Genomic DNA, 27,975 nt, shown 5'->3' on the forward strand with positions numbered 1-27,975 from the left:
TTAGCAAAATTCTGCATACAAGCCTATAGAGAGTTTGTGATTCGTTGATCATTTAAATTCGTGGTTGACCTTTACCCACGAAAATTGGTATCCCACGAATGATAATGAATCCACAGTATAACTTTTCCTCAGTACGCCAACTATCTTTCTGCTGCAATTCAGTCATAAGGCTTTGTTGTTGATGGGAATTACAGAGACAAACACATACTACTGAGAAGTTCATTATTTCTGCATCAATTCCTTAAGTACACCAAAAAATGTGCTATACATTAGGAGAAACCAAAACAAACTACAAACTTGACAGAGGAAAAAAGGTTATGTGTTTATATTAATGAGTTTATGATGTTTTTGATTCTGTGTGAGGGGTGGTTTATAATGTTCTATGGTTTCCTGTCTTGTCTGAGACATGCTATTACCAGTAATTATGTCTGGGAGATTTTCGTACAAAATCAGTTTACAAAATTTTATATATTAATACTGGAAAATTGTCTTTGATTCAAAGATGTAATAATTTGATCAAATGTTGATAGAATGATTGTTTGTCTGTTTTATTCAGGGTTATTGCATCTATATGGGATAGCCATGTTAAACTGCTTTCAAATGAATATTACATGGGTGCCATTTCCATGATAGCAGTTTTTGGTTTTACTTACATAACTACGGAGCCAATTTTGGGGTATTTATTTTGATGGCTAATACCTTTAATCAGAGTAGAAAAGTTAATTTGACAAGGTGATTCAAACGCTTTCTCCTTCTTGGATCTGTGTTTTACATAATGTTACTATAATAATAATAAAAATAATAATAAATTATTTATTTAAAGAGGGTAAACACAGTTAGTTACAATTACTAAACTTCCCTGAGGCCCTCATATACAATACAAGTAAAAAAATAATAATAAGAGAAAAAAAGCAAACATACAACAAATTAACACATAGCCAGTTCACAATCGTATAGTCATGATAGTTCAGTGTACATGTACCATAATTAGAACATATAAAACCGTTACAGAGTGCATGTAGTAAATAGATATTATATACAAATCAAAATTATACATTCTAAAAAAGTAAGAGTTGCAATCATTTCAAGACTGAATATTGGGACTGCCTCAAGTATCGTTTTATAATTTGTTTAAAACAAAAAGTGTTTTGCACTTTATGCATTTCATATGGTAAGACCGTTCCATAAAACTGATCCAGAATAAGCAAAAGATACTGGCCTGTATATGTACTGTGATCTCATTCATGGATGTACTATGGATGTTTACCAATGGTGGGCCGCTTGTATTTTGGTGCTTTTGTTCACCCCTTGATCGAGAGCCTCATTATACTAAGCGTTTCCTTTCCACTCAGTTTTATAGTCCTTATGTGACCATTGTTCATGAAAGGAAAACAATAATAACATACTTAAACAATGTGGCATGTTTGAATCCAAAATATTTTGTAAAAATATATTTCATGTTTTTCCATATATTACTTATAAATGGACTTAGTTTTTCTTCCAGTTAACATTACATACAGTCTGCAGTTAAAGTTTTTAAAACATTTATTAGATTCATAAACCATTTCATTAACTGTAAATCTATTGTGTGCATTCCCCTATCACACTATCACACTGAAAACATAGACAACAGAAAAAGTAGGCGAGACACGCAGAACCCTTACGAATTTTTTAATAGTTTTATAACTTTTGAAATTTACTAAAAAGTAAAGTTTTTGAAGTTCATCTCAAGGAATAGTGTGTAATCTTGCTTAAAGGGTAAAAGCAAAGGGGGGGATGTGTATGAGCAACACTTCTGAACATCAACATCATGTTTGATGTTATTAATCAACAACACTTCAGGATATGGCAACTATAACATTCAGAAAATATTTCATTTGTGAATAAACAGAAAATTTGATACAAAATAAGAATTTTATTATGTTTATCATGGTATGAGGAACATAAAGATTATATGACAGAAGTAGGAATGTGTCTTCTATTGATGTAATGTTGCACAGCCCTATCTAATAAGGCCATTTTCTTCAGGAAACTTTTAATATCATCACATCTTATTTTATTATTTTCAGGTCTTTTGAGAGGATCAGCTATTGGTGGACCACGAAAAGTTGTTTCTCAAATTTATGAACATGTGGCTGTGCCACTCAAAAGGACAAGTGGTAAGAGGACCTCACTACCCCTAAGCAACATGACCTTTGAACCTGTAATGGAAAGAGAAGAAGATGGGGGCCATGAAAAAAGATCAGACGTTGAAAAGTCACTAGAATTGACTAGGTCAGGGATGAAAGAGGATAGCTCATTTGATGACAAAGATGAATGGGACCAGGTATGCTATATTTTTTGGAATACTTTTGAGTAAAGATATCAGTTATAACCACTGAGAATTGTTAAAATAAAGGACATATGTAATAACATACTAAAAAAACAGTAAAACAATTTATACAACTTGTGTATATTATAAGCTACACAACTAAAATGAAAAATGAATTCTCTGTGCAGGGAAAGGATTGTTTCTGTAATGTCAATGAACAAATTAATGATACATCAGAAAGAACTAATAGCTCTAATTAAAAATGTTTTCTATCATATTGAAGTTGTCTTCTCTTTTAAGAATCTATATATAAAAGAGGGAAATATTTACATTATTATTTAAGGAACATATTAATTTTAATCTGTCAGTGATTAAATAATAAGTATTGAGTAATTATTGGACTGATTTACCATTTACAGATAGCAGACATTGTCTCAAGTTTTGGAGGGAAACTGTCTCATGATGAAACTGTGTCTGTTAATGACACGGACATGAACCATCTTTTAGAAGGTACAAACAGTCTGATGATCCTGGACAGTGACTGATTCCCTGTTGACTGATAGACTTTTATTGTTTTGTTGCCTTGCTTGAATTTTTGCTTGAGATAAATGATTTTATCAAGCCAATTCTTCAGCTCTTTAACACAGAACCAGTATTTAACCAAAAAGCATACAATTGTAACAGCTTAAAAATAAATCATTTGAAGGTTATATGGCAATAGCTATCAGTGTTCTAGATAGGATGAAAGGTCAGGGGGCACAGTTTTAAGAAGAAGGGCAGGTTAGCACGCTTTCTTGTCTGAAAATTGGCAACTTAAATATGTTTATAGATAAAATTAATTACATACAAATTCAATTGATTATAAATTAATGTATATTTGATGGAATTTTTGTAATTTAGGATTGTAAAAGGCCTTTTCTACAGGTTAACATTTTTTTTCATTAAAAAGTATGTAATTTCCATCAGATACTAAAATGCAGAGGGGTGCCATGTCCCTTCATTTGGGGCTAGCTAGGACATTGGCAATGCTTTAGAATAGAATGCTAACTGCAAGGGCTTTGGCTTCAATCTATTGTGCCTAATATCTCAGCCAATTAATTTTAACTTTCAGTAATAGATTTAAAGAATGTGCAAACATGAAAAAATGGCAGAATGAATATACCAAGTAGACAGATAAATTAATGATCAGGAAATATTAGGGGAACGAAATACATCAACATATTTGACATTTCTCTTGGCAATTCTGCTGTCTGGTAAAATAATTTGTAAAAAATCCCGTTACATAATATACATCTGTGTTTATATAGCTAAGAACTGGCTTTATGAAACAGAATGACTCTTTATACATTTTAGGTGGAATGTTTAGGAACTTAAGCATGTGGGGTATAATTTGTCTTCTAAAGAGCAGCCATTCTGGAATGTTTTAGACCTAGCATGTTTAATCACTTTCCACTTCTTACAGGAACAGACTCAGCATGAATAATGTGCCTGTTCAGGGATGCACCTGGGAGGGATTTGTAAAAGTATTAATACTGGCAGTTCTTAACCTTTTTTTATATGTTACTTCCTGTATTGGTTCTTTTACAGTAAAAAATCCTCATGTTCCAAAGTGCATTCCTGTTGATTTTCACAAATAATAGTTTATCACACTTGCATGAAAAGTTTAATAATTCAAGTGTCTATTTGATTGTAAATCACAATTTTCTTGACCTAAGGATCCCTGTATTTTGTTACTTTGACCATGAAAGAAACCAAAATCATTCCTTTTAGATTTTCACCAAGATTAAAGAATCCTTGGAATTCTACTCACAAACTAAGAATATCAAGTACTGGGACAGGAGAATTTCTGTCCCTACCCAATTCAACATAACATTGTTTTTGTTTGAAAGAGATAATTCCCTGACCATCCTCTTAACTTTTACAGTAAGTTACATAATTGATATATTATTTTATTAAAAAATGTGGACTACATTTTAACAAAAAAACAATAAATTGAGCATATTTTAAAAAGAGGGATATCTTTTCATATGAAATTCATATTAAAGCAATATTATAAAAAAATATTACTAACTGTTGCAAGCGTGGTAGACATGTATTTGTAGTGACATTTTCATCTTTCATTACTTTGAAGAATACAACAGGAATTGTTTTTGTTTTTTTAATCATTAAAAAAATATTTTAAATTAGAAAAGATTTTGTTTATTTTCATAAATTCAAGAGTAATGATCTAATAAGAAAAGTGATAATATCTACAACTAAAATTATGTTTAATCAGGAAATCTGTCCTTTATTCAAGTATCAGCCATCATGTCCTGTTGTCTTCTGCTTGTATGCATGTCTCTGGAATGTTTTAAATTTATACAAATCTTGTAACAAAATCTAAATGATGGATCGGATTTCTGTTAACATTTCTGACCAAAAAGTAAGTCTTTTAAAAAGTATTATTAAGACTTTTTTTTATTAGAAAATTTTACATACTAAGACTTGAACTTATTGTCTTAATTACAGATTAAAATTTTTATTTTCACTTAGAATTTGTTTACAAGATTAATATTTGAATGTGGTAGATTTACTGGGATCAAAAATAAATAATCATAACACTTTTGATGACAACTTAAAGATAAAAGAAAGGAAAAAAAAGTATGTTTTTCAATCCTTATAAAAAGTATTTTTGATCTCTGTAAGTATGACTTAGATCACCACCCTCTGGCATGTTACTATCACCTGGAGTATTCTTCTCTAGATAGCTGACATTATGGCCTCCTTTGGTTCAGGGATAGAAAGAGAATCAGTGTTTGTTGAAAAGTTTGAAGCTTTGTTTACTAAACATCTGGCTGCTCCAGGTAATTTATTTACAGCTTAACAATTCAGGCTATTTCACATTTTTGACTTCATGCTATCATCCTAATCTAGACCCATTTGTGGTTCTCCGCAGCAACCAGATAAAATGCATTGACCATCACGGCTTAATTTAGTTCTAAAGCTTGAGTTTCTGCCTAACATTAGGTACAGAACTGGCTTCATGCAGCTTACAGCATTATTCTGAGTACTTTGTACATCAACTAATGCACACATAATATCAAGTTTTGTGTTCTGTTATGGAACCAATTAAAAATAATGATGCACATAGTGAATCATAAGGCTGAAATTATTTTTAGAATGATTGTAAATTTTTTAAGTTACAAAGACAAAAGTACTAATTTTGATTCACTTTTAAAGTAATTGATTTGATTGCACGTATGTTTTAGTAAATATTATCTTTACTTGACGAAATGAAAAACTGAAAATGATATAAGATATCAGGGAAACATCATATGAGACAGCAACCAAACAACATAAAAACCACATAAAACATCAGTAGGTAAACATTTCGTTGTCTTTTTCAATTTTGGCAAAATTCGGTCAGTGGCAAATTCTGCATTCATTACAGTTTCTAAAGCTGATTTGGTAGGGAGGAGTGCATACTGTTGTCTAGTCTTGTTATAAAGTACACACTGGGATACACTGCTCACATTTGAAACCAAAAATATTGTATAAATGTATATATAACACATAAAATCATCAGATTTGATGATGCAGCCAATGTAAAATGTCAAAACTTACTTCAGAAAACCATGACAATAGAGACATTAGATACTAATTCTGTTGTATTCTGTTTACAGGTTCTAATCCCTCAATCCATAGTGTTGGAGAATGGTTAGAGTCCCTTAGTTTAGGACAGTATGAAAATACTCTGTATGCTAATGGGTTTGATGATACAGATTTTCTGGTAAGTCACCTGTTGGATGAAGTCACATAACCAGAATTAGTTAAGGTTTTAATGACCCAATGGACAAAGGCAAGCAATCGTGAAAATTCACTCCAAACACCAGTAAACCACAATGACACACTAAAAACATTTAGGATAGTTTGCAATGGTATATATTGGAAAATATATTTCAAAAATACGCAATGTCCCAGTGGCAGAACCCCCCCTTTTTTTTTGACGATCAATGCTTTTGAATGGGGACATATGGTTGGAACTCCCCCTTTTGAAAATGGCTTGATCCTCCCCTGTGTCCCATGCTGCAAAGCGGAGCAGAGGATGTGAAAATAATGTTTGTCTGTCCTTTGTTCATCTGACATTGCAAGGCTTCTTTTACCGACAGTTATTATCAAATTTTAATTAAATTTAATGTCAAGGGTTAACCTGAGAAATTTCTATGATGATTTAAAAAATCAAGGTCAAATAATGATTGATTTGGAGTTATGCCCCATTGAAACTCAACATTATAAATGCTCTCACACCTTCATTTCTCCTACGAGTTTATACCAAAGTCTGACATAGCTAGATCCTACATATTAGTTCAAAAATCAGGGTGAAATAATGATTGATTTGGAGTTATGCCCCATGGAAACTCAGCATTGTAAATGCTCTCACACCTTCTTTTCTCAGGAGTTTATACCAAAGTCTGACAAAGCTATATTCAGCATAAGTTGGAAAAATCGGCTACAATTTAACTATTGGGTATGATAATGCTTCTGTTAAAGGTAATGAAATGGAAGTCTGCAGCATTCTGCTGCCAATATTTTTGGCTTAAGTTCAATGAAACTTTTGTCAAGGTTGATATCAGCGATATCTAAACCTAGTTCTTAACCTTGGGAATACAAGTGTTGTTATAAATTATTTCATAGCATTTTCCATATCGGTCCTAGTATCAGCCGGAAACTCCCATATCAGATAGAGGGACTAAAACTAAAGGAATGATATTAGGCCCAATATAGAAAATGCCATTTAACGATCTATTAATATATTTAGTCTATGAAATTGAATTTAGACGATAGAAAAAAAAACCAATTGAATAAAGAAATTTTATCTATTTTTATGCCCCACCTATGATAGTAGTAGGGGCATTATGTTTTCTGGTCTGTGCGTCCTTTCGTTCGTTCGTTCGTTCCTCAGTCCGTCCCACTTCAGGTTTAAGTTTTTGGTCAAGGTAGTTTTTGATGAAGTTGAAGTCTAATCAACTTGAAACTTAGTACACTTGTTCCCTATGATATGATCTTTCTAATTTTAATGCCAAATTCCAGTTTTGACCCCAATTTCACGGTACACTGAACATAGAAAATGATAGCGCGAGTGGGGCATCCGTGTACTATGGACACATTCTTGTTTAAAAATAAACCAGTAACAATTTTACTGATTCATTCAGATATTATACAACTGTACTATTATACAAAATATTATCGATCGTGAGTTACAAAACTGATACAGTTATGTTTTTGTTTATTTAAGGGGGAGAAAATAATGGAAGAACAAGATCTGGAATCTATAGGTATCTCAACTGCTGAACACAGAAAGAAAATACTGGACCTGGCAAAAAGACTTCCACAGATCAAACCTATAAGTATGTAACATAGGGTCCAATATAAACTATAGACCCATGGGGTAATAAGATACTGGACCAAGCAAAAAGACTTCCACTGATCAAACCTATAAGTATGTAACATAGGGTCCAATGTTAACTATTGGCCATGGGGTAATAAGATACTGGACCAAACAAAAAGACTTCCACAGATCAAACCTATAAGTATGTAACATAGGGTCCAATATAAACTATTGGCCCAGGGATAATAAGATACTGGACCAAGCAAAAAGACTTCCACTGATCAAACCTATAAGTATGTAACATAGGGTCCAATGTAAACTATTGGCCATGGGGTAATAAGATACTGGACCAAGCAAAAAGACTTCCACAGATCAAACCTATAAGTATGTAACATAGGGTCAAATATAAACTATTGGCCATGGGGTAATAAGATACTGGACTAAGCAAAAGGTCTTCCACAGATCTAACCTATAAGTATGTAACATAGGGTCCAATATAAACTATTGGCCATGGGATAATAAGATACTGGACCAAGCAAAAAGACTTCCACAGATCAAACTTATAAGTATGTAATATAGGGTCCAATATAAACTATTGGCTCTGTGGTTATAAGATACTGGACCAAGCAAAAAGACTTCCACAGATCAAACCTATAAGTATGTAACATAGGGCCCAATATAAACTATTGGCCATGGGGTGATAAGATACTGGACCAAGCAAAAAGACTTCCACAGATCAAACCTATAAGTATGTAACATAGGGTCCAATATTAACTATTGGCCATGGGGTAATAAGATACTGGACCAAGCAAAAAGACTTCCACTGATCAAACCTATAAGTATGTAACATAGGGCCCAATATAAACTATTGGCCATGGGGTAATAAAATACTGGACCAAGCAAAAAGACTTCCACAGATCAAACCTATAAGTATGTAACATAGGGTCCAATATAAACTATTGGCCATGGGGTAATAAAATACTGGACCAAGCAAAAAGACTTCCACAGATCAAACCTATAAGTATGTAACATAGGGTCCAATATAAACTATTGGCCATGGGGTAATAAGATACTGGACCAAGCAAAAAGACTTCCACAGATCAAACCTATTAGTATGGTCAAGTTAAAAGTTCAATATATACTATCAGCCTAGGGTAATAAGATACTACCGGTAGTCTGAGCAATAAAAATCTTCTTCAGATCAAATGATAAATTCAAAAACAAATACAAAATGTGAATTCTAAGTCACTTAAATATTCAGTCGAGCATACAAAAAATGTGATATTTGAATCAGTATTTTTAGCCTTGTTTTCTTTTCCTTCAACATACATTGAGGTTATTTTATGTTCAATTTTCTTTGAGAAAATTTTGAAATATATTTTACCTGAACTTTCAAATACCAATTGAGATCTCAGAGTTAGAAATGCATTGTACTAGTGAGAATTTTGTTGTTTGCTCATATGTTCAAAAAGAAATAGATTTTGGCATCAGTAATCATTAAACGTTTCAGATTTATACCTTCTAAGAAAGTACAGTTGAACCTTGTTGTGTCGAAAACTCTGATGAGTTGAAGTAATTTCTCAGTCCCAGTCATCAATATTCATTAATTACAATAATCTTAAAAAACGGATTATGTCAAATTTACAATAATTGAATTCAAAGCAGACGACCCTCATCAGTGATGTTTCAGGATTTATTTCGTTTTGTGAGTTGATTCCATAATTTATAATGACCAATATTTGTGAATATTGGTGAACGTTTTGTCTAGATCATAAAAAAATATGGAGCTTGAATACACAGTCATAAATTGTCTTATTGAAAAAAAAAGGCACACTGTTCAAAATATCTAGTTTAAAAAAAATATCATACCTTATTTCATGCATTTCAAATTTATGACGACACACTTGTCCTCGGATAATCTAATACTTTCTTCCCGTCCCTTTGACTTCGACTTAACGAGGTAAAACTGTACTTGACCAATCTTGACCATACCCTGTTTTAGTGAAACAAGGAAGTCCTGAATACATGAACTATATGTCCTCTCAATATGATGGTACTAGGTTGAGGCTTTTGTGCAACATAGCTTTAAGAAGTTTATCAATTCATATATAATTCTATGATATGCCTAAGTAATATCAATAAAAAGTGATGTTAGGATTTAGATCTGTCTTATAGTGTCATGTTTAAAACAGGCCAAAGTGTATTATATAGACTTACAAGTTGAAATTTCTAGTCCCTTCAAGCATTAGGATAATGTTTACAAAATTGTAATTGTTAATTACAGATGCTGAATGTCCACCTGTTTCTGTGGAGGTTTGGCTGAACAGTTTACGATTACCTCAGTACTTAGATAAATTTATGTCTCATAAATATAATACAATGGAGAGAGTTCTTCAAGTCTGGGAGCTAGAACTCAGTACTGTAAGTATAACAGAGAGAGTAAATAAATATAATACAATGGAGAGAGTTCTACAGGTCTGGGAGCTAGAACTCAGTACCATAAGTATAACAGAGAGAGTAAATAAATATAATACAATGGAGAGAGTTCTTCAAGTCTGGGAGCTAGAACTCAGTACCGTAAGTATAACAGAGAGAGTAAATAAATATAATACAATGGAGAGAGTTCTACAAGTCTGGGAGCTAGAACTCAGTACCGTAAGTATAACAGAGAGAGTAAATAAATATAATACAATAGAGAGAGTTATACAAGTCTGGGAGCTAGAACTCAGTACTGTAAGTATAACAGAGAGAGTAAATAAATATAATACAATGGAGAGAGTTCTACAAGTCTGGGAGCTAGAACTCAGTACCATAAGTATAAGTCTGGGAGCTAGAACTCAGTACCGTAAGTATAACAGAGAGAGTAAATAAATATAATACAATAGAGAGAGTTCTACAAGTCTGGGAGCTAGAACTCAGTACTGTAAGTATAACAGAGAGAGTAAATAAATATAATACAATGGAGAGAGTTCTACAAGTCTGGGAGCTAGAACTCAGTACTGTAAGTATAACAGAGAGAGTAAATAAATATAATACAATGGAGAGAGTTCTACAAGTCTGGGAGCTAGAACTCAGTACCGTAAGTATAACAGAGAGAGTAAATAAATATGATACAATGGAGAGAGTTCTACAAGTCTGTGAGCTAGAACTGAGTACTGTAAGTATAACAGAGAGAGTAAATAAATATAATACAATGGAGAGAGTTCTACAAGTCTGGGAGCTAGAACTCAGTACCGTAAGTATAACAGAGAGAGTAAATAAATATAATACAATAGAGAGAGTTCTACAAGTCTGGGAGCTAGAACTCAGTACTGTAAGTATAACAGAGAGAGTAAATAAATATAATACAATGGAGAGAGTTCTACAAGTCTGGGAGCTAGAACTCAGTACTGTAAGTATAACAGAGAGAGTAAATAAATATAATACAATGGAGAGAGTTCTACAAGTCTGGGAGCTAGAACTCAGTACTGTAAGTATAACAGAGAGAGTAAATAAATATAATACAATGGAGAGAGTTCTACAAGTCTGGGAGCTAGAACTCAGTACTGTAAGTATAACAGAGAGAGTAAATAAATATAATACAATGGAGAGAGTTCTACAAGTCTGGGAGCTAGAACTCAGTACCGTAAGTATAACAGAGAGAGTAAATAAATATGATACAATGGAGAGAGTTCTACAAGTCTGTGAGCTAGAACTGAGTACTGTAAGTATAACAGAGAGAGTAAATAAATATAATACAATGGAGAGAGTTCTACAAGTCTGGGAGCTAGAACTCAGTACCGTAAGTATAACAGAGAGAGTAAATAAATATAATACAATGGAGAGAGTTCTACAAGTCTGGGAGCTAGAACTCAGTACCGTAAGTATAACAGAGAGAGTAAATAAATATAATACAATGGAGAGAGTTCTACAAGTGTGGGAGCTAGAACTCAGTACTGTAAGTATAACAGAGAGAGTAAATAAATATAATACAATGGAGAGAGTTCTACAAGTGTGGGAGCTAGAACTCAGTACTGTAAGTATAACAGAGAGAGTAAATAAATATAATACAATGGAGAGAGTTCTACAAGTCTGGGAGCTAGAACTCAGTACTGTAAGTATAACAGAGAGAGTAAATAAATATAATACAATGGAGAGAGTTCTACAAGTCTGGGAGCTAGAACTCAGTACTGTAAGTATAACAGAGAGAGTAAATAAATATAATACAATGGAGAGAGTTCTACAAGTCTGGGAGCTAGAACTCAGTACTGTAAGTATAACAGAGAGAGTAAATAAATATGATACAATGGAGAGAGTTCTACAAGTCTGTGAGCTAGAACTGAGTACTGTAAGTATAACAGAGAGAGTAAATAAATATAATACAATGGAGAGAGTTCTACAAGTCTGTGAGCTAGAACTCAGTACCGTAAGTATAACAGAGAGAGTAAATAAATATAATACAATGGAGAGAGTTCTACAAGTCTGTGAGCTAGAACTCAGTACCGTAAGTATAACAGAGAGAGTAAATAAATATAATACAATGGAGAGAGTTCTACAAGTGTGGGAGCTAGAACTCAGTACCGTAAGTATAACAGAGAGAGTAAATAAATATAATACAATGGAGAGAGTTCTACAAGTCTGGGAGCTAGAACTCAGTACTGTAAGTATAACAGAGAGAGTAAATAAATATAATACGATGGAAAGAGTTCTACAAGTGTGGGAGCTAGAACTGAGTACTGTAAGTATAACAGAGAGAGTAAATAAATATAATACAATGGAGAGAGTTCTACAAGTCTGGGAGCTAGAACTGAGTACTGTAAGTATAACAGAGAGAGTAAATAAATATAATACAATGGAGAGAGTTCTACAAGTCTGTGAGCTAGAACTGAGTACTGTAAGTATAACAGAGAGAGTAAATAAATATAATACAATGGAGAGAGTTCTACAAGTGTGGGAGCTAGAACTCAGTACCGTAAGTATAACAGAGAGAGTAAATAAATATAATACAATGGAGAGAGTTCTTCAAGTCTGGGAGCTAGAACTCAGTACCGTAAGTATAACAGAGAGAGTACATAAATATAATACAATAGAGACAGTTCTACAAGTCTGGGAGCTAGAACTCAGTACCGTAAGTATAACAGAGAGAGTAAATAAATATAATACAATGGAGAGAGTTCTTCAAGTCTGGGAGCTAGAACTCAGTACCGTAAGTATAACAGAGAGAATAAATAAATATAATACAATAGAGAGAGTTCTACAAGTCTGGGAGCTAGAACTCAGTACCGTAAGTATAAGTCTGGGAGCTAGAACTCAGTACTCTAAGTATAACAGAGAGAGTAAATAAATATAATACAATGGAGAGAGTTCTACAAGTCTGGGAGCTAGAACTCAGTACCATAAGTATAAGTCTGGGAGCTAGAACTCAGTACCGTAAGTATAACAGAGAGAGTAAATAAATATAATACAATGGAGAGAGTTCTACAAGTCTGGGAGCTAGAACTCAGTACTGTAAGTATAAGTCTGAGAGCTAGAACTCAGTACCGTAAGTATAACAGAGAGAATAAATAAATATAATACAATGGAGAGAGTTCTACAAGTCTGGGAGCTAGAACTCAGTACTGTAAGTATAACAGAGAGAGTAAATAAATATAATACAATGGAGAGAGTTCTACAAGTCTGGGAGCTAGAACTCAGTACTGTAAGTATAACAGAGAGAGTAAATAAATATAATACAATGGAGAGAGTTCTACAGGTCTGGGAGCTAGAACTCAGTACCATAAGTATAACAGAGAGAGTAAATAAATATAATACAATGGAGAGAGTTCTTCAAGTCTGGGAGCTAGAACTCAGTACCGTAAGTATAACAGAGAGAGTAAATAAATATAATACAATGGAGAGAGTTCTACAAGTCTGGGAGCTAGAACTCAGTACCGTAAGTATAACAGAGAGAGTAAATAAATATAATACAATAGAGAGAGTTCTACAAGTCTGGGAGCTAGAACTCAGTACTGTAAGTATAACAGAGAGAGTAAATAAATATAATACAATGGAGAGAGTTCTACAAGTCTGGGAGCTAGAACTCAGTACCATAAGTATAAGTCTGGGAGCTAGAACTCAGTACCGTAAGTATAACAGAGAGAGTAAATAAATATAATACAATAGAGAGAGTTCTACAAGTCTGGGAGCTAGAACTCAGTACTGTAAGTATAACAGAGAGAGTAAATAAATATAATACAATGGAGAGAGTTCTACAAGTCTGGGAGCTAGAACTCAGTACCGTAAGTATAAGTCTGGGAGCTAGAACTCAGTACCGTAAGTATAACAGAGAGAGTAAATAAATATAATACAATAGAGAGAGTTCTACAAGTCTGGGAGCTAGAACTCAGTACTGTAAGTATAACAGAGAGAGTAAATAAATATAATACAATGGAGAGAGTTCTACAAGTCTGGGAGCTAGAACTCAGTACTGTAAGTATAACAGAGAGAGTAAATAAATATAATACAATGGAGAGAGTTCTACAAGTCTGGGAGCTAGAACTCAGTACTGTAAGTATAACAGAGAGAGTAAATAAATATAATACAATGGAGAGAGTTCTACAAGTCTGGGAGCTAGAACTCAGTACTGTAAGTATAACAGAGAGAGTAAATAAATATAATACAATGGAGAGAGTTCTACAAGTCTGGGAGCTAGAACTCAGTACCGTAAGTATAACAGAGAGAGTAAATAAATATGATACAATGGAGAGAGTTCTACAAGTCTGTGAGCTAGAACTGAGTACTGTAAGTATAACAGAGAGAGTAAATAAATATGATACAATGGAGAGAGTTCTACAAGTCTGGGAGCTAGAACTCAGTACCGTAAGTATAACAGAGAGAGTAAATAAATATAATACAATGGAGAGAGTTCTACAAGTCTGGGAGCTAGAACTCAGTACCGTAAGTATAACAGAGAGAGTAAATAAATATAATACAATGGAGAGAGTTCTACAAGTGTGGGAGCTAGAACTCAGTACTGTAAGTATAACAGAGAGAGTAAATAAATATAATACAATGGAGAGAGTTCTACAAGTGTGGGAGCTAGAACTCAGTACTGTAAGTATAACAGAGAGAGTAAATAAATATAATACAATGGAGAGAGTTCTACAAGTCTGGGAGCTAGAACTCAGTACTGTAAGTATAACAGAGAGAGTAAATAAATATAATACAATGGAGAGAGTTCTACAAGTCTGGGAGCTAGAACTCAGTACTGTAAGTATAACAGAGAGAGTAAATAAATATAATACAATGGAGAGAGTTCTACAAGTCTGGGAGCTAGAACTCAGTACTGTAAGTATAACAGAGAGAGTAAATAAATATGATACAATGGAGAGAGTTCTACAAGTCTGTGAGCTAGAACTGAGTACTGTAAGTATAACAGAGAGAGTAAATAAATATAATACAATGGAGAGAGTTCTACAAGTCTGTGAGCTAGAACTCAGTACCGTAAGTATAACAGAGAGAGTAAATAAATATAATACAATGGAGAGAGTTCTACAAGTCTGTGAGCTAGAACTCAGTACCGTAAGTATAACAGAGAGAGTAAATAAATATAATACAATGGAGAGAGTTCTACAAGTGTGGGAGCTAGAACTCAGTACCGTAAGTATAACAGAGAGAGTAAATAAATATAATACAATGGAGAGAGTTCTACAAGTCTGGGAGCTAGAACTCAGTACTGTAAGTATAACAGAGAGAGTAAATAAATATAATACGATGGAAAGAGTTCTACAAGTGTGGGAGCTAGAACTGAGTACTGTAAGTATAACAGAGAGAGTAAATAAATATAATACAATGGAGAGAGTTCTACAAGTCTGGGAGCTAGAACTGAGTACTGTAAGTATAACAGAGAGAGTAAATAAATATAATACAATGGAGAGAGTTCTACAAGTCTGTGAGCTAGAACTGAGTACTGTAAGTATAACAGAGAGAGTAAATAAATATAATACAATGGAGAGAGTTCTACAAGTGTGGGAGCTAGAACTCAGTACCGTAAGTATAACAGAGAGAGTAAATAAATATAATACAATGGAGAGAGTTCTTTAAGTCTGGGAGCTAGAACTCAGTACCGTAAGTATAACAGAGAGAGTACATAAATATAATACAATAGAGACAGTTCTACAAGTCTGGGAGCTAGAACTCAGTACCGTAAGTATAACAGAGAGAGTAAATAAATATAATACAATGGAGAGAGTTCTTCAAGTCTGGGAGCTAGAACTCAGTACCGTAAGTATAACAGAGAGAATAAATAAATATAATACAATAGAGAGAGTTCTACAAGTCTGGGAGCTAGAACTCAGTACCGTAAGTATAAGTCTGGGAGCTAGAACTCAGTACTCTAAGTATAACAGAGAGAGTAAATAAATATAATACAATGGAGAGAGTTCTACAAGTCTGGGAGCTAGAACTCAGTACCATAAGTATAAGTCTGGGAGCTAGAACTCAGTACCGTAAGTATAACAGAGAGAGTAAATAAATATAATACAATGGAGAGAGTTCTACAAGTCTGGGAGCTAGAACTCAGTACTGTAAGTATAAGTCTGAGAGCTAGAACTCAGTACCGTAAGTATAACAGAGAGAATAAATAAATATAATACAATGGAGAGAGTTCTACAAGTCTGGGAGCTAGAACTCAGTACTGTAAGTATAACAGAGAGAGTAAATAAATATAATACAATGGAGAGAGTTCTACAAGTCTGGGAGCTAGAACTCAGTACCGTAAGTATAACAGAGAGAGTAAATAAATATAATACAATAGAGAGAGTTCTACAAGTCTGGGAGCTAGAACTCAGTACCGTAAGTATAACAGAGAGAGTAAATAAATATAATACAATGGAGAGAGTTCTACAAGTCTGGGAGCTAGAACTCAGTACTGTAAGTATAAGTCTGGGAGCTAGAACTCAGTACCGTAAGTATAACAGAGAGAGTAAATAAATATAATACAATGGAGAGAGTTCTACAAGTCTGGGAGCTAGAACTCAGTACTGTAAGTATAAGTCTGGGAGCTAGAACTCAGTACCATAAGTATAAGTCTGGGAGCTAGAACTCAGTACCGTAAGTATAACAGAGAGAGTAAATAAATATAATACAATAGAGAGAGTTCTACAAGTCTGGGAGCTAGAACTCAGTACTATAAGTATGACAGAGAGAGTAAATAAATATAATACGATGGAAAGAGTTCTACAAGTGTGGGAGCTAGAACTCAGTACTGTAAGTATAACAGATGACAAGGTTTTTTTTTTAACGACCTTGACTATCCATGAAGGTCTTTCACGGTCAGCAAGTATAACAGAGAGAGGAAATAATGCATGGTTTTAAAGTATCATAGGAAGTCCGGAAAGTATTTAAACTTAGACTTTGTCCCTCAAGCCTAACAGATAGTGTCCAGGAAGTATGATAGATAGAAATCTTAAAACTTCAAGTACAATTTAGTGCAAAATGATTAGGTGCTAGGACATGGTTTTTAAGACTCTGTAAAGGGATTTTAATGATTTTATTAAAGAGAAATGTTGAAAAGAGAAATTATGAAATTTAAAGCTTACATTAACCAATAATATTTTTTGTTGTTACACATTTTATTGAATATGGTTTAATATGAAGGGTAAATATCAGTAAGAGATTAGACAACATGATCAAAAGAAAACAGATTAATTATAATTAGAATGTAAGGAGACAGCGGGTATAGGCCTATGGGACAGCAACCCAATCACAAAAATAACCAAATAGACGTCTAAATGGCAACATACAGTTTACAACAATAGATAGGTGTCCAAATAATATCATCTTAAGTATACTAATTATCTTCAATGTTTTCAGGTTTTAGACATCTCATCAATGGGTCACAGAAAGAGAATATTAGCCTCATTAGGGGACAGATCTCCTCCAGAAAGACAGTTTGCTTCATTGGTAAACAGGTTTATTAATCAGCAATGTCAGAAAATATGTAAAATATTGGACAGAGTTTAGCCAAACTCTACCTCTATTATACAGTTTTGTTTGAGAATTGAGTCTTGACAAAGTTTGCTGAGGAACCTTTAGCAAATGTGTACTTTGTTGAACATTTGAATTTGTGTTTACCTACACCCACGAAATCTTATGAAAATTGGTATCCAACGAGTAATAATGGATTCACCACTACTTAAGACAGATCTGTGAATAAAAAGATGTAATATGTGTCAATAAAGCAGTAACCCAACAATACACATAAACCAGAGACATCTATAGATCAACAAACAGTTTTTTAAGACCTGGAAAATTATATCCAATTCATAAAGTAAAAGTTGCATTTAACTGAACTGTGTAAAGTGAACATAAATACTAACATTATACATAATTGCATCTCTTTCAACAAAATTAGCAGAATTGACAACATGTTGGCTATCTGTGGCCAGAGCATCAGTGGGGTCAACAATTGTACAAGTTTGTGTTAAGGTCACACAGGAAACACACTTCTTCGTGTTAACAGTTTATTTATCCGTAAAATAAAAATATAAAAGATATAAATCCATATCTATCTTCTGTTTTCAAAAGATAAAAAGTCAAAATGAACATACTTGCAGATGTTATTTAGATTATTTTATAGGTCAACTTTCATTTAAATACTTAATATAATTAGGAAGTATACAAGAGACAGTTTGTCAAGTGTTATAAGAGGTTTTTGCCGGATATTTACTTAAGGGGAGGTAATTCTTCACAAATCTTTTTTCATATTCAAATATTATACTAAAGTTAAACTATTAATCTAACAAAAAGCAGAAACATGTTTTATTTAGTTTCATCTTACTATCTATGACTTATTTTTTTTTACAGAAAAAGAAAAGTCGAGTTGAAGATCATCAAGAGAAGAAATCTCCTTTTACAGACATTAATTTGTACAAAGATTATACTAAAGTTAAACCATTAACCTCAACCTCTGAAGAGGAAAATAAATCGTCTTCCAAACCACAGACTCCCTCGGTAGAAAATAGTGATAATGATGAAGTCTTCCAAAATAATGTCCAGGTACTACACTCCCTTCTAATTATAGAATTACCAAGTAGAAATTAAAAACTTGATTGCAATTATTTTGTATCATTGGTTTTGATTAATTGACAACCAGCATACAATTCTCTGTCTACCTGTCTGTAACTTAGAGAAGCCGACATTTTGAATTCCAGAATGAACTGCATGTAATTTCTCCCATAAGAAGCAAAAAAATCTTCTTTTTGTTAAATGTTATTGCATTCTGAGGCTGACAAGAAGCTAGAAAACGCCCAGTGTTTACATTTGAAACTAAATGATACCAATGACATCACCTTGTTTAGGTGCAAGAGAATACTAAAATTGAAATTGATTTGTTTATTTTTCTTTGGAAGAGATAACTGTATTGTATTTGAAGCTTTGCAGACGTTTATCAGTAGTTTTACTGCTGCAAATATTCATTTGTTTATCCACAAATACAATACAGTTATCTCTTGATTATTTATAATGGTGAAGTTTTTATGAATACTATTCTCAAAAGTCCTAACTGTCTCTTGTAAAGGAAAGTAGTAACAATGTGAGTGGCTTATGGTAAACTGTTTCATGAAAGACTCCTAAATATATAATGCAGTCATTGATCCCTCAGCCACTGAAGCCTCTCAAAATTTAGATAAAGATTTAAATAATAAAATAAAAATATACAAAGTAATTTATTTAACTGGGTTTCCCAAAGCATATATCATTTCTTAAAATGGTGCAAAGGGCAGGCAAGTGTCTATTTGTTTCCGTGCAGTAACTTATGTACAATGCTTTTCAAATTTTTGATATGTTGTTGCTGAACTAAATTATATCAAGTTTGATATTGACAATTTTCACTTTTGTTGTTCTATAGTTATGTCCTTTTGATTGCCATAAGAATGACATTTATTAATGTCAGAAAATTGGTCACTGTTATTTTGACAGCCTGTTTGTTTTATGTCTGATATAATAAAGCTTTTAAAAATGTAAAGCTGTTTTTAGCTCACCTCTCCAAAAAGGCCTTTTTAGTAATTGCCATCACTTGGCTTCTGTCGTCGTCATCCATTGTCTTGTTGTAAACTTTTTCAAAGATCTTCTCCTCTGGTACTACTGAATCTATTTCAACCAAAATTGGGGTGAATGATCCTTATGGTTTTTAGTATAAAGCTTGTGTTTTTTAATTGTGGACTGCCAACATACATGGCCAGCATGGCTAAAAAAAGAACATACATGTAAGAGTTAACTGCATTTTTTGGCTAATATCTCAAAAACTAAAGCAGTTACAGCAAAACTGAAATGGGTTAAAATGAACAGCAGGTCAAAATCTATTTGCTCCAATTTTTCAGACAAATCACACAACCTAATTTGGAGTTATTGCCCCTGGAATACTTATTTTATGAAATTCCTCAGTTTTTGGTTATTTTCTTGAAAACTAATATAGATAAACAGAAATTTTAAACAGCAAAAATGTTCAACAAAATTAGATCTACCAATTAGTCTATGTTAATTGATCCCTTATAGGAGTTATTGCCCTTGCCTAATTTTATTACATTTTTGTCGAGCCTTCGACTTTAGTCGAAAAAGCGAGACATAGCGATCCTACATTCCTTCGGTGTCGTCGTCGTCGTCGGCGGCGTCCACAAATATTCACTCTGTGGTTAAAGTTTTTGAAATTTTAATAACTTTCTTAAACTATCCTGAATTTCTACCAAACTTGGACAGAAGCTTGTTTATGATCATAAGATAGTATCCAGAAGTAAATTTTGTAAAAATAAAATTCCATTTTTTCCGTATTTTACTTATAAATGGACTTAGTTTTTCTGCCAGGAAATATTACATTCACTCTGTGGTTAAAGTTTTTAAAATTTTAATAACTTTCTTAAACTATCCTGGGTTTCTACCAAACTTGGACAGAAGTTTGTTTATGATCATTAGATAGTATCCAGAAGTAAACTTTGTAAAAAAAAAATCCATTTTTTCCTTATTTTACTTTTAAATGGACTTAGATTTTCTGTCAGGAAACAACACATTCACTCTGTGGTTAAAGTTTTTAAAATTTTAATAACTTTCTTATACTATTTTGGATTTGTACCAATCTTGGACAGAAGCTTGTTTATGATCAAAAGCTAGTATCTAGAAGGAAATTTTGTAAAAAAATAAATCCATTTTTTCCGTATTTTACTTTTAAATGGACTTAGATTTTCTGCCAGGAAACAACACATTCACTCTGTGGTTAAAGTTTTTAAAATTTTAATAACTTTCTTAAACTATCCTGGGTTTCTACCAAACTTGGACAGAAGTTTGTTTATGATCATTAGATAGTATCCAGAAGTAAACTTTGTAAAAAAAAAATCCATTTTTTCCTTATTTTACTTTTAAATGGACTTAGATTTTCTGTCAGGAAACAACACATTCACTCTGTGGTTAAAGTTTTTAAAATTTTAATAACTTTCTTATACTATTTTGGATTTGTACCAATCTTGGACAGAAGCTTGTTTATGATCAAAAGCTAGTATCTAGAAGGAAATTTTGTAAAAAAATAAATCCATTTTTTCCGTATTTTACTTTTAAATGGATTTAGATTTTCTGCCAGGAAACAACACATTCACTCTGTGGTTAAAGTTTTAAAAATTTTAATAACTTTCTTATACTATTTTGGATTTGTACCAAACTTGGACAGAAGCTTGTTTATAATCAAATGCTAGTATCTAGAAGGAAATTTTGTTTTCTTCCAGTTAACATTACATTCAGTCTGCAGTTAAAGATTTTAAACATTTATTAGATTCATAAACTATCCTGGATTTTTACCAAACTTGGACAGAAGCTTCTTACAATCAAAAGATAGTATCAAGAGGAATATTTTTATTGATTTACTTCCTCATTTTTGTTGAGCCTGCGATTAACAGAAAAAGTAGGCGAGACACTGGGTTCCGCAGAACCCTAACGAATTTTTTAAAAGTTTTTTCCAGAAACTATGATAAATAGTCAGAAACTTTGACGGTAAATATGTTCAGCAAAGTTAGACCTATAAATAAGTCAGCAGGACCGAAATTGTCAATTAAACTCTTATAGGAGTTATTACCCTTGAAAGACAATTTTTTTTCATTGTTTAATTTTTTTAGCAGAAATTATGATAGATAGAGAGAAATTTTAAACTGCAAAAATGTTCAGCAAAGTAAAGACAGTTAAATGTTAAGTCTCATAATGGGGGTAAATACTGGAAGAATCTTCCATATCTCCCCCCCCCTTTTTATACCCCTGTGTGACAGAGTTTGGTTATATAGGAATCCTTGTCCTTATCTATCTGTCCATCTTACTTTAGGTTTCCAGATGAAAGATAGAGAACTTCTATTTGTAATCAATTCAAATGTTAATGACATGTTTTGGACCACTAAAGACAGTTTAAGTTTGATTGTTGGAAAAATTGAAAAAATTTTGGTTTCTGGATAATAAATGGAGAACCCCTTTTTCAAATTGATTGAAATTAATGGAATATTTTGGACAGTTAAAGACAGGTTTGATTCGATTTTCGTCATTTTCACTTTTAACGTTCCAGAGTTACGATACTTTTTTTTTGGAAAAAATCTGAATTTTGTGTTTTCCAGATAATAATTGAAGAGCCAATTTTTAAAATTTATTGAGATTTTAATGGCATGTTTTGGACCACTTAAAACAGGTTAAATTCTATTTCAGTCTTTTTCACTTTTACTGATTAGTGAAGGTTGTACATGTTGTTTAAAACCAATTTATATATTTTACAGGGTAAGAGCATCAAGGATACATCAATACACATACGACCTCCTCATCAAGCTAATACAACAGCTCCTATAAAGCAGTGGCGGCATCGTCCAGAGATGTTAATCAAAGGATGTTGTAATTATACAGCACAGGTGAGTTAAACAGTGGCGACATCTACCTAAGATATTTGATTGTACAACACAAATGTGTTACATGTATTGGCTGAGTAAATAGAGACCACATCTATTGAAGATGTTAAGGATGTTATTGTTAAGATCATGTTGTGTGTTTGAAATTTGCCTGTCTTTCTATAATGATATTTACCTTAAGATTACTGTAAATTCAGAAATTATTGCGTGCATTTATTATTGCGATTGTTAAAAAATGGACATTAATGCGAGTTTAATTATTGCGATTTCAGGAAAATCTGCATACAGATATATGTTTCAGATATCAGAATGCGAGTTCTTATTATTGCGATACTCACCCAGTCGCATTATTCGCATTAATAAAAACCTCGCAATAATTTCTGAATTTACAGTACTCATAGATTAGGCGTATACTACAATCACCTTGATCTTTACATAATTCTCAGCTGTTATATTAAGGAATGATTTGACTTTTGGTCTGGAATGTTATAATGTTTGATACTGTGTATGTGATTTTTAGAGCTGATAGGCAGTCATTATTACCCAGCAAACAGATTGAGTTTCCTGTTTCGGGTCTGATGATATTTACTTAGAATTTAGAAAATGTTCAGAAAAAAGATAAATCAACAGTAATACCATAGGTCTCCATTGTGAGTTAGGAAGCTCTTTTGTTGCTAAACTTTATTATGACAAGTAGAAATATGATCTTTTTGCTTGCTAATGATACCCTGCTTTAAATATAAGGTAAACAGGATGAGTGATGAATCTGAAAGCACATCATATTGTAAAGTAGGTTCATGTGAAGCTTGATGACAAATTTCAGGAAATTTCGATGTGCAGTTCCCTAGGAAAAATGTGATGAAATATTCTTACATTATGTAATAGGATATATACAGGAAGTTGATAAGCAATAAATCGGAAACCTCACATGGTATAGCATGTTCACATGAGATCTGATAACAAATTATAGAAACTCTTATTTCAAATTCCCTAGAAAAATCTGACAAAAATTTCATGCCTGGCCATTATGTGTTAGAATATATAAGTATTTAGTAAACAGGAAGTTGAGGACAGACAGGGGTAAAAAAGCATAAACCCTCCTTCAGAGAGGGATATAAAAAAAATAACTATTTTCATGAGAATATAAAAATAAGATGTGGTATGATTGCCAATGAGACAACTTTCCACCAGTGACCAAATAATGATACAGCTTTAATATAATGTATAAAAGACAAATTAGTTTTTAGTTCACATATGATTGTTTATATATATTTGCAGTATCTTGGATCAACCTTAGTAAAAGAATTAACTGGTACAAGTTCTACGATAGAAGGCATCACAAAATTAAAGGTATGTTGATATTCTATACATTATAATGCTTTAAGACTAATAAATGCTCAGGTACTGGTAGTCACTTTGTAGAAAAATGTCTTGAATATTACACCTTTATTACATCACTTGTGTATTTACTTTGCATAACTACAACTTATCAGAGAAGTTCACATTTAAATTTATAGTTATAACAACTTTGTGATATTTGTTTTCGCATGTCTTCATTGATCTTGATAAAGGATATAGACTGGTGGATACTATTGTTCATTGATGTTATAAAGGGTGCATAATTCAAGATTTTTTTTCTGGTTATAAGGATAAACTTTTGTTTGCAATTTGTTAGTATGTATAGCTAGAATTTAGGACTGCTAGAATAATTTAGTTGTAATAAAATTATATTTTAAGACTCCATTCAAAGATTTCAAATGTACATGAAATTATTTCAGAGAACAGCCTTGAGTAGTTATTAAATGCATCAGATGTTATCATTTTTTCCTATATTTTAATGTAACAATTTTGTTTGATTACTAACAGAGTAAATTTAAGAGGAAAATACAGGTTTGTTGTAAATATCAGTTGGTGTCTGAAGTCTGCATGTTTTAACCTTGTTTAAATTTTTTTTAAATTTGTTGCAATAGTACTGTATTCAAATATTATAAAATAATCCACTTATCCTTCACGTCATCCAATATATTTTCACTTTTAGTTAATTTTATTGTTGTTTCCGTTTAATATATATTTTTTCAGCTTTTCCTTTTGGCAGTTTTTTTTTCAAATAAGATTGAGTTACCTCCCTTGTATCATATTTCATGTGCTCTGTACAATGTTGTGAAATCTACCTTCTTTTATATTATACAGTTTAAAACGTTTGCATTGATTAAGTTCTGTTCAGTTTCTTGTGTTTTCCTCCATTAATTGTGGAGCACTATCCTAGAGTATAGTGCTTTGATTTAAAGCAGCATTTATAATGTTTGAAAGGACATACTTTTCTGTCCTTCCGTTTCTGGAAAAATAAGTATTTTCAACAATTATCTTGTTAACTCCATTGGTGCTTCAATGAATTGTTTTCTATCCCATGTCAGCAAAAGCATATCATTTAAAAATATAAAGTTCAAGAAAATATACTTCTTATGATTGAAATGTGAATGAAAAGTAGCCTCTGTTTCACAAAAGGTTATAGAGGGTCATTCTAAAGCAGGGGTCTGGCCATTGAAATATTGATGTGTTATGTCTACTCAGTTCTTGTGAATATTGAAAACATTCTTACTACAGAAATAAAAACATGGTTATACCATAATGGAACCTTTGTATTGAGTTTTAGGAATATTATAACAGATTTATTGTGTATGTATTGTGTATTTAGGCACACAGTCCCCGATTGGTAAATATTTTACACAAATTATATATGTCAGTATTGCTTATGTACCTATATCTAATTTACTAGTACAAACGACAAAAAGTAAGACCATTTTGAATTTAATTTGCTGGCTTGTCAAATAAACATTTGGCATGTTCCTATAATTTATGCTACCATGGACTTCAATGTATATATATTTTGGACCAAAGACTTTATTTTTCTTTTCTATTTATATTGACTGCTATTTTTGTTGATCTTAAATTGGATGATCTGATATATTGAATGCCTTACATGTATAAAGACATTATCTTTGGTTCAACATTTTGATGATTCACCACTTTTCTCTTCATTTCTTTTCTTTCTTGTAAATAATATGCCATATATTGATAAATAAAGATATATACTAGTTATTCTAATGACAACATTTGTGTTTAAAGTCAGACTAACAAACAATTTAGAATTGTTTATAATACATGTACTATTGTATATAGCAGACCTGAGTGTATGTGATAGGTTTATTCTACATTGGCTAGTGGTATAGGGGGAGGGTTGAGATCTCACAAAACATATTTAACCCTGCCGCATTTTTTGTGCCATACCAAGTCAGGAGCCTCTGGCCTTTGTTAGTCTTGTATGTTTTTTAATTTTATTTGGAGTTTAGTATGACATCCATTTTCACTGAACAAGTACACATTTTTGTTTAGGGGCCAGCTGAAGTCCGCCTCCGGGTCTGGGATTTTCTCGCTGTGTTGAAGACCCATTGATGTCCTTCGGCTGTTTTCTGTTCTTTGGTCGGGTTGTTGTCTCTTTGACACATTCTCCATTTCCATTCTCAATTTTATCTTACATAAGGTTGTATTGAAGATCAGGCTATATTCTCCAAAATATGTGTTTACTTCATGTAGACTGCATAGGAAAATAAGAAATGTATTGCATTTTCTTATATAACAATCTGTTGTGTGTATAAAAATCTGGCTTAATTTCTACTGAAAATAGTCTCATCAGACAAGTAGACAAGACAGTCTTGTCAGTCATTGGATATCTGTTATATGTCAGTGGTTATTTATACTGAAGAATCATATCAATTGATCTACAGTTAGATTATACAGACAATACTAACAGTATAGATTATATATATTCCCTTGTATATGCTTAAATCTTCAAACTGCTTTATATTATCTAAAGGTTCACTCCAATGTATCTAATAATAAAACATAATTTTATTAATTTGATTAGCCATATTTTATGTACAGGTCTTATTTAATAAACATGTTTTTATGTACATGATGAAAAAGAACAGGTTTATTTTACACAAATGGGACCGATACTTTATGTGACTATTTTATAATAGTAAATGGAAGTAAAACCGCAAGAGTTATTCCTCTTGAAACACTTTGTTAGAATATTTTACATGATATGAGTGAAATAGAAATACAATTTTTATTATGTAATTAATATATTTTTGAAAGAGGAGTAACTCTGATCAGACATGTATTTTGTTTGGACTTGTTAAAATGAAGTTATCAAACACAGGTTGAGTCCATTTCCAAATGCAATTGAAAATTGTATATTTTTGCTTTTTTCGTTCTTGATGATTTTTTGTTTTTTTGGTTGTTGGTTGTTCTTTCTTTACTGCATAATTGGTGTTCCACATCTTTTATCATACCTAAAAAGTTTATAACAGAAATATTAGTCATCTGCATTTATTTTGTAGGCTCGGTATTTGCATGACAAGTTGGTATTTTGAACTTAAACATTTCTTTATGGCTAGTAAAAACAGTATCTTTAAACATTTCTTAATGGCTAGTAAAAACAGTATCTTTAAACATTTTTTAATGGCTAGTAAAAACAGTATCTTTAAACATTTTTTAATGGCTAGTAAAAACAGTATCTAAACATTTTTTAATGGCTAGTAAAAAAAGTATCTTTAAACATTTTTTAATGGCTAGTAAAAACAGTATCTTTAAACATTTTTTAATGGCTAGTGAAAACAGTATCTTTAAACATTTCTTAATGGCTAGTAAAAACAGTATCTTTAAACATTTTTTAATGGCTAGTAAAAAAAGTATCTTTAAACATTTCTAGTTATGTTTGCAATGCTTTTTTTTATAATGTAGAATTAATTGTTATTTAGTGTATGGTCATATCTTAAAGAAGCTACAGGTATAATTTGAGTTTTGTTCAGAATTAAAATTATTGTTTAAGTTTTGGCCGTTACTTGAAGAAAAAAACCCTTTCACTTTCTTTTCCCTGTAATGCGTTAATCAACTGATTAGATATTAAGTATATTTAAGGAATAATTAAATGTAATATTTTTTCTGTCTAGGAAGATGTGGTACACACAGAACAACACATGTAGCAGGTTATTTAAAAGTGTGCTCCACATTTTGTTTTTGTTATTTCGAATAGACAGAAAAAATATTACATTCATTCCTTAAAATTAAATTCAAAATTCCATTTTGAATGAGTAAATCATGAAAAAAATGTTGCTGATGTCACAGTCACATGACAAAATTATGTCTATGAGCTGATAGACAAAAAGTTTCAGCCAATCAGAAGACGTGTTACATCCATATTTAAATTATACAGTAACATCATGAGAAAGTATCGATCAAATTTCTTTCTGTTTGAGATTTTTTGCATTAGTTTGATGTTGGTTGTAGAAACAAGTTTTACATGTGTTTTCCACACTTCTGTTTGTTATTGCCTGCATCAATTATATGAAGTT

The 27,975-nt window shown here is 32.1% G+C and overlaps 1 protein-coding gene across 27 annotated transcripts in view; it reads left to right on the plus strand.

The window, feature by feature from the left end:
* The window catches only part of LOC127704561 (ankyrin repeat and sterile alpha motif domain-containing protein 1B-like), a 121,453-nt gene that overhangs the window by 67,901 nt on the left and 25,577 nt on the right, over nucleotides 1-27,975 (plus strand). For 23 of the 27 annotated variants that reach the window (XM_052208651.1, XM_052208658.1, XM_052208656.1 and 20 more), the window contains 10 exons: nucleotides 2,070-2,326; nucleotides 5,055-5,154; nucleotides 5,974-6,080; nucleotides 7,587-7,698; nucleotides 9,964-10,100; nucleotides 17,511-17,600; nucleotides 18,504-18,695; nucleotides 22,433-22,561; nucleotides 23,837-23,908; nucleotides 24,425-24,448. In XM_052208651.1, coding sequence (XP_052064611.1) covers nucleotides 2,070-2,326; nucleotides 5,055-5,154; nucleotides 5,974-6,080; nucleotides 7,587-7,698; nucleotides 9,964-10,100; nucleotides 17,511-17,600; nucleotides 18,504-18,695; nucleotides 22,433-22,561; nucleotides 23,837-23,908; nucleotides 24,425-24,448 — 1,220 coding nt within the window. Of the gene's footprint in view, nucleotides 1-2,069; nucleotides 2,327-2,730; nucleotides 2,822-5,054; nucleotides 5,155-5,973; nucleotides 6,081-7,586; nucleotides 7,699-9,963; nucleotides 10,101-17,510; nucleotides 17,601-18,503; nucleotides 18,696-22,432; nucleotides 22,562-23,836; nucleotides 23,909-24,424; nucleotides 24,449-25,253; nucleotides 25,272-25,334; nucleotides 25,350-27,975 lie in introns of all 27 variants that reach the window. The other 4 variants (XM_052208654.1, XM_052208653.1, XM_052208655.1 and 1 more) reach the window with 4 other exon arrangements.

Source organism: Mytilus californianus, unplaced genomic scaffold (genome assembly GCF_021869535.1).
Source record: "Mytilus californianus isolate M0D057914Y unplaced genomic scaffold, xbMytCali1.0.p SCAF_6, whole genome shotgun sequence".
NCBI lineage: Eukaryota > Metazoa > Mollusca > Bivalvia > Mytilida > Mytilidae > Mytilus > Mytilus californianus.